Source organism: Lagenorhynchus albirostris, chromosome 2 (genome assembly GCF_949774975.1).
Source record: "Lagenorhynchus albirostris chromosome 2, mLagAlb1.1, whole genome shotgun sequence".
Classification (NCBI taxonomy): domain Eukaryota; kingdom Metazoa; phylum Chordata; class Mammalia; order Artiodactyla; family Delphinidae; genus Lagenorhynchus; species Lagenorhynchus albirostris.
In genome coordinates, this window is record NC_083096.1 from 69332816 (window position 1) to 69339626 (window position 6811).

General features: G+C 53.5%; 1 protein-coding gene across 3 annotated transcripts; it reads right to left on the bottom strand.

The window, feature by feature from the left end:
- Nucleotides 1-210: 210 nt before the first annotated feature.
- FCRLB (Fc receptor like B) lies at nucleotides 211-4689 on the bottom strand. Of its 3 annotated transcripts, none has more exons than XM_060142243.1 (6): nucleotides 4659-4689; nucleotides 4334-4354; nucleotides 3742-3996; nucleotides 1897-2163; nucleotides 949-1239; nucleotides 211-626 (listed from the first exon to the last, which is right to left on the bottom strand). In XM_060142243.1, exons 1-6 carry the CDS (start codon nucleotides 4687-4689, stop codon nucleotides 211-213), a joined length of 1281 nt encoding a protein of 426 aa, XP_059998226.1. The 3 variants fall into 3 exon arrangements, with proteins under 3 accessions (XP_059998226.1, XP_059998227.1, XP_059998228.1); XM_060142244.1 differs by having other exon boundaries at nucleotides 420-626; nucleotides 949-1094; XM_060142245.1 differs by lacking the exon at nucleotides 4334-4354 and having other exon boundaries at nucleotides 420-626; nucleotides 949-1094.
- Nucleotides 4690-6811: the final 2122 nt, after the last annotated feature.

Sequence of the window (6811 nt, forward strand, 5' to 3'; positions counted from 1 at the left end):
GAAATCTGTGAGGGGTAGGGAGCCATCAGAGGGAAGGCCTTGTGGTTACGAGGATGTGCTGTGTTAGACTGACATGGCAGCCACCACACTTTATAAGCCACAGTAAGACAGAGGGATGCAGAGATGGCTTTGTAGCGTCTCCACGTGACGGGAAGCAGGAGAGACCAGGGATGGATACGCCTGGAGAGGGGGCAGTAACCATCCCCTCCCTCAGCTCTCCACAGCAGTGGTCTCAGGGGTTCCCTGACTCACAGCAAAGTGGGAAGCGGGGGTCTCGAGTGTGTCCCTGTGCTCTGGGAAGGCCTGTGCCTCCTTTAATTCCAGGACCACCCGGCTGAGAAGGTCTTTGAGCAGCTGCATTTCTCGGAGCAGAAGGTCCATGTCGGGTTTTAGGGCTCCAGTGGTTTGTTCCAAGGGGGTCAGCGGAGCGCAGGCCGGTGGCCCAGCAGTGGGGGCTCCGCCCGCGGGGAACAGCAGCCCGGCTGAGGTGGTGTTAGGGACGGAGGTGACCGACGGGACCGATATGGACAGCGGGGGCTTTCTGAAGGAAAGCGGCTTGTTACCGGGCGCCAAAGCCGCAGCCTGTGGGACCGGGACGGTGGTGGACGCCACGTCCAGGGGAGAACCTGTGAACGCAACACACAGAGAACCGCACGGCTGAAATCCTTCTCGCAAGGGCTGCGGAGTAAGGAGGGGGCAAGGGATGGGGGTGGTGGGGGTGGGAGAGAAGCGCCGGGCCGGGGAGGAGAGTAAGGGGAGTGAGGAGGGTGGGAACAGAGGTGGAGAGGAGGGAAGGAAGGGGGAGGCGGGCGGAGATGGGGGATGGAGATGGAAGCGCGGGGAGAAGAGGGGGGCCGGCGAGACAGGCATTCCAGAGGGGCGGACGCAGTGCTCCCCTCCCGGGTGGGCTACCCGCCCGGGTGGGCTTCCCGAAGGACAGTCACTCACCCCGCCCCGGAAGCTGCAGCCAAGGGCTGCGTTTCCGGACGCTGCGGCTGGCGGTAGCAACCTCGCACCAGTGCGATTGCAGCTCCTCGACCTCGGGCTCGGGGACGGTGTACTCGGCGCCCCAGTCGAAGCGGCGCACGGCGCGACTGTACTTGTAGAAGGCGAACTGCAGCGGCGTGTCGCGCTTCTGAGGGTGCAGGAGCGTCTCGCACCGCAAGACCACTCCGCCGAGGGCCGCGCCGCGAGCCTCCACCCGGCCCATCACCCTCAGCACCGGCGCCTGGAACAGCTCTGCGGAGAGGAGGCCCAGTGGCTAAGGATGCACTTTAGGCCGGCGCAAGGGTCCCAGGGAACCAGGTCCGGCTGGTTCACGGTCCCACGACCCCTCTCCCGGTTTCCCACAAGGGCCCGTAGCCGACCAGGGAGGAGGCTCTGTGTACACGTGGAGGGAGGAAAGTCTTTTGAAATGTGGGGAACGAGTCCACGAGGGAGGGGAGAGCTTGAAATGAGGCGGGACCAGGTATGAAGCTTCGTGTCACCTCCCGACTGACACCCAGCTCGGGTTCTCCAGCCTAGAAGGGAGTCGCTGCGCCTGCTTCGCAAGACGCTCAGGAGCAGTTCCCTCGCCCCAGTCCCACAGCGATCCTATCTACTGCCGCTGTCCTTCTGGCTGGGGCTGCGGAGAGAGCTGCCCCCAATATGGGGGTCTCTACCCGGAGTAAGAAGCTGGATGTGTATCGGGGAGAAGGGACACCTGCCCCCACGCAGGCTACAGATCAAGGGCGACTTCACTGAGGAGGAGGAGAGGAGAACGTGTACTTGGTCCCGCAGAGAAATCCACCATGTGCCAGCTAATGTAACCTCCGCCCCTCCTTTCCCCGCCTGGTTTCTGTCCCAGAATTTCCCAGGGCTCGTTTGCCTCCCTCCCCGGCCCCAAGTCTCCCCCACCTTGCACGGTCACGGCCACCTTGGCGGAGAACATGGGCGCGCTCTCCACCGGGATGCGCATGGTGCCGGAGCACTGGTAGCGCCCGCTATCGCTGGCGCGCGCCTGGGGCACCGTGTAGTTGGCGCTGGAGTGGAAGTAGCGCACGGGTTGACCATCGTGGTAGTAGTGAAGTTTGTAGACGACCTTGTCGTACCAACCGCGGCAGCGCATGACCAGCGGCTCGCCCTCGAACACCGCAGCATAGGGTACTTGCAGGATCAGCCAGTCTACGACAGTCAGCACAAACAGACTCCAAGAGAAAGTCCAGCCCTGGGTCTCCCATACTTCTCCGCCTCCCTGCTCCCCCGTCCTCCCCCTTTCTCCTCACCAACTCCCTCCCCCCTTACTGGGCACCCCAGCAGCCTCAGAACAAGAAGCATCAGAAGGTGAGTGGGAAGGAAAGGGGAAGACCAGCCTTTTATTAGGTGCTAAGAAGACAAAGATGCCTGAGACTTGGTTCCAGCCTCAAAGAGTCATGCCCATCAGAATCCAGTTTAAACTCCTTAGGATGGTATCAGGGCCTTCCTGACCTGGCCCCTGCCTACCTTTTCAGCACCATCTCAGGATTCTCCCCTGCCCCATGTCTCCTTTTCTCTCTCCACCTTCCATTCCTAATGCAGGCTAAGTCCATGCGTACTGGACTGCTAGGAGAACTGGCCCTGCTCTGAGCCCAGAGGCTTTGTATCTGCCAAGAAGACCCCTTCACCTGCTGTAGTTGAGGCCTGCTTATCCTGCAGATCTGGGCTTAGATCCTGTCTCCTTGAGAAAACTTACCTGACCCCACCCCCAGATTTAGGCACCTCCCCCAGCACCCTTATGTACCTGATCACCATCATCATCATAGCCAACACTTACATAGCCCTAGTGTCTGCTAGATGCCACTTTAGGTGTTTTCCATCGAGAAAGAATTCCGCAAGTGATAGCCACAATCTCTGTGCTACTCACAGTTCCGCAAGCAGTGACTACCGTCTATCATATTCAATATCTTATCTGTACTCGCTATCAATTTCCAAACAAGAAACCACAGAGTATGGATGTAAAGTATAAGTGCTAATCTGAGCACTGAGTGATGATCTTTAAATTCTGAATACAAAATATAGCCTACCAGGCTAAAATGACATAACATTCCCTACAAAGTAGCCAATCCTGTGCCCTAATGAACAAATTACTGTTATTTCTCTTATCCTGTTTGGAAATCCTTTATCCCCCAGGGAATTCGTTTCTTAATTGACTCTTATGTACGCATGTGTACGGGTCTATAATAAAATTTTGCTGAAGTGCTTTCTTCATCTGCTTTTTTCTTTGAAAACCTATCAATTCATTTTTAATCTTCACAACAACCAAAGAAATAGATGCTCTCATTGGCCGTATTTTAGTGATGGGAGGCACAGAGAAGCATCACACTGTTCAAGCGGGAGTAATTCCCCCAGCTGCACGCAGCCTGCCCAGGGACCCTCACTTTTCCTGCTTTGCTTTGCCCTTTCTCTCCCTACCCAACCCCCCTCCTCAGAAGTTCTCTATTCAGTATACCAGGTCCTTGGAGTCTCTTCTCTTCTGAGCTACTAAATGAACAGAAATGTTTATTTAGTGTCCATTGTGGCAGGATGGTAAGGGGACCTTTGGGGCCACAAAAGGCTTACTGCATCTCTCACATAGTGCCAAGCAGGTCCCTGCCTGCCCCCAAAGACTCAATATAACCCCCTCCTTACTGCCCCAATGGGAGTGGCCCAGTGTCCTCCCCCACAGGAGGGCCATCACTACCAGAGGACATGTGTGCTACCCCTCCCCCATGCTCAAACACTCACCATTGGATACAGAGAGGTGGATGGGGTCACTGACAGGTGCTCCCCGTGTCTGGCATCGATACACCCCTGGTGTCTGCACCTCGATGCTCTTCTTGTGAGAGGGCAGGAGTAGGTGGCCCAAATACCAGAGAGTGCTGATGGGTCGGAGCTCCAGGAGCAGAGGGTGGTACCCATCACACCGCAAGGTTACCCTTTCCCCCTTGAAGATTGTGGTCCAGGGTGGGTGTAGAGACAATATGGGCTTCTCCAGAGTAGCTGGGAGGGTGGGGTATGGGAGGGTGCAATGTGAAAAAGAGAATCAAGGTGAGATGGCCAAAGATGAGGTCTGAGGTTGGGAAATCTCAGAAAACGCTAGCTTCCAGGACCCATCCCTGCGAGAGGAGAGACCACATTGGGCTACAAGCTAGTCTCCTGCTCAGCACCATTTCTAAGTGCCAGTGCCTACAGGCAAACGGAGTCACTGGGATTGAGGAGCCATGAGAAGAGTCACTACCCCAGAACAGCTAAGAAGTGGGGAGTACCCAAGCAGGTCACTTAGGATGGTTGGAGTGGAAGTTGTAGAAAATCTGGATGAGGGATGTGTAAGACTCACCTGCTTGCCCACTGCTTGGAACTGCAAAACAAGAAATAAAGAAGCAAGAAGAAGGAGAATGTTGGAGATGAGAGGAAAGAAAGGGACTCACTTGACCATAGGAAGGATTCAACAAGTCTCAAGACCTGTTTTTCTTCTGCCGTTATTTCTCTCAGCTCTCAGAAATCCCCTTCCTCTTTTCCTCTCCAAAGATAGATAACGAATCGAGGATTGAATATTCCCGCAACACACACACACACACACACACACACAGAGAAATACCCTGGCCCCCACTCTTCCCCACACCCAAAGTCCTTATGCCGCTGTTACCTCATTGAGGACTCACCCAGGAGCAGGAGGGCTGTCAGTTCCCACATGATGGATGGAGATGCACTGGCATGGGATGGGGGAAGGGAGAGAGAGAAGATGGCCAGTGCTGACCACTGAGTATTCGGAGACACCGCTGCTTCTCCCACCCATTTCTAATTCCTGAAGACGGTGGACTGGAGAGAGCAGGAGACAGGCTGGGTACGTGTCAACTCTCAGGTGTCCCAAGCACCAAACATTGTCCCACCTACACCCCCTGAAGCCACCTCACATCTCAGGCCAGCCCCAGCTCCTGTAGAGAAGGTCTGCTGAGCAGAGTCTGTGCCCTTTTCAGCCCACGAAAGCCACACAGAACCCCAGACTCTGGCAGGTGACCCTGCCACCTTCAGGCTCCCAAAAACATCCCACTCCCATCCCACCTCCTCCCCATCCTCCAGCAGGCTCCATAAGCCTCAATTGAGAAAGACATCTTCATGTGCTTGAGGTCCACCCAGGATGTTTATTCTGCTCACTTCCTGGTGACAGACATTGGTGTGAGGCCAAGTGAGGTTGACACTGGATTGCGTTCACCTAGGGTTCACATCCTCCCATGGGTGAATAGAAAAGCATGACTCACCAACCACCTTCTCTGTCACTGTCTTACAGTGTCACAGTCAAGAATAGAAATGTTATGTTTCCCCTTTCTCCCTTCCTGAAACCTTAAACCTTCAGAAATTAGAAAACACTTCTTTCCTACCCATCCCAATGCTCTCACCCTATAGCATCTCCACTCACTTGTGCCTTCCTTCCTTTCATCTGTCCCCAACCATGCCCCAGTTCTAATAGTCCTTACCTGTGTTAGAGAAGTCACTGCATCAGCCCCTTAGAAGCTTCTCAGAACTGTCCTCCCAACTCTGCTGCTTGTGCTTTCCAAGCCGTGTGATCATACCCTGAGCAATGGGGAACCTGAATTCTCCTGTAAATACTTAATGAATTTTCCAACCTGATAGTATGTCTCCTTGGGCCATCTTCTGTCCTCACCTGTGGCTGTTTAATACTGGGGCATCTCCTTCCCTTGGAGCTCTGGCAGGAAGGAGATCCATTATCAGACCCTGTCAACTCTCTTAAAGACAGCCCCTTCCCCTCTTCCTTGCTGATGCCCAAAACTTCCATCGGAGAATTCCCTCATAGTTTCTCTTAATGTGCTAGTCCTTGTTGAAATGCAGGTGGCCCTTAGGGAAATGTGATTGGTCCTTTAAATTAAGCTGGTCACTTCAGATCCTGTTTTGAGAGCATGTGTTGATAAAAGAGAGATAGAGTCATAAGGGTCTGAACAGTAGGGAGGTAATCGATAAGGTGCTCAGGAGTGGGGGAGGGAGGGAACTAGATACCAGGAACAGAGATTATAACTTGCCTGCTTTGGGAGGGCCCAGGCTAGGCAGTGCCCCCAGCTTCCCCACCTCCTGCCTGATGCCTCATCCGGGGCCTGTGTGGGCCTTCCCACATCATTCACAACCTGCCCCCAAGGTCTGACCTCTGCACCAGGTCACCACCTCTATGATATGAATGTAATGCACCCATCAGCTGTCCCTTAGTCTACACAAGCCGACACCATTTTGGCTTCTTATCACTCAGAAGATGGATCTCAGCCTCTTCACCTGATTCCATAAGAAACTTTTTTTTTTTTTAAAGTCATTGGAGGTGATTCATGTATTTAGGCAGTTGAGTTGGTTTGTTTTTTTTTTAATATTTATTTGGCTGCGCCGGGTCTTAGTTGCAGCACGCAGGATCTTTTTTTTTTGAGTTGCAGTTTGCAGGATCTTTTTAGTTGCAGCATGTGGGATCTAGTTCCCTGACCAGGGATCAACCCGGGCCCTCAGCATTGGGAGCACAGAGTCCTAACCACTGGACCACCAGGGAAGTCCCTCCATAAGAAACTTGTTTGCACTCAAACTTCGTGAGGTGTCCGATCTTCCCTGAAAATCTCTAGAATCACCCATAGGGTTCATATCATACAGTGCTCAAATTTTGGCCTGAAGAATGTCCCACCCACACTTCTTTATTCTAGGCTTTCTTCTGAATTCTTCCCAAATTGTATCTTTTTCTCCATTCAGGACTTTTCCCTGCAGAATTTCTAATTCTTCACGCCTTTACTATGCGAGAAATTTAACAGTTATCATTTGTTACCTGAGC

Excerpts from the sequence above, each read along its gene's own strand:
- FCRLB (XM_060142243.1), bottom strand. The coding sequence starts at position 4,689 with ATGTGGGAACTGACAGCCCTCCTGCTCCTGG. Across the intron at positions 3,997-4,333 it reads TCCAAGCAGTGGGCAAGCAG|CTACTCTGGAGAAGCCCATA; the intron begins GTGAGTCTTACA and ends CCACCCTCCCAG. Across the intron at positions 627-948 it reads GCTGCAGCTTCCGGGGCGGG|GTTCTCCCCTGGACGTGGCG; the intron begins GTGAGTGACTGT and ends TTGCGTTCACAG.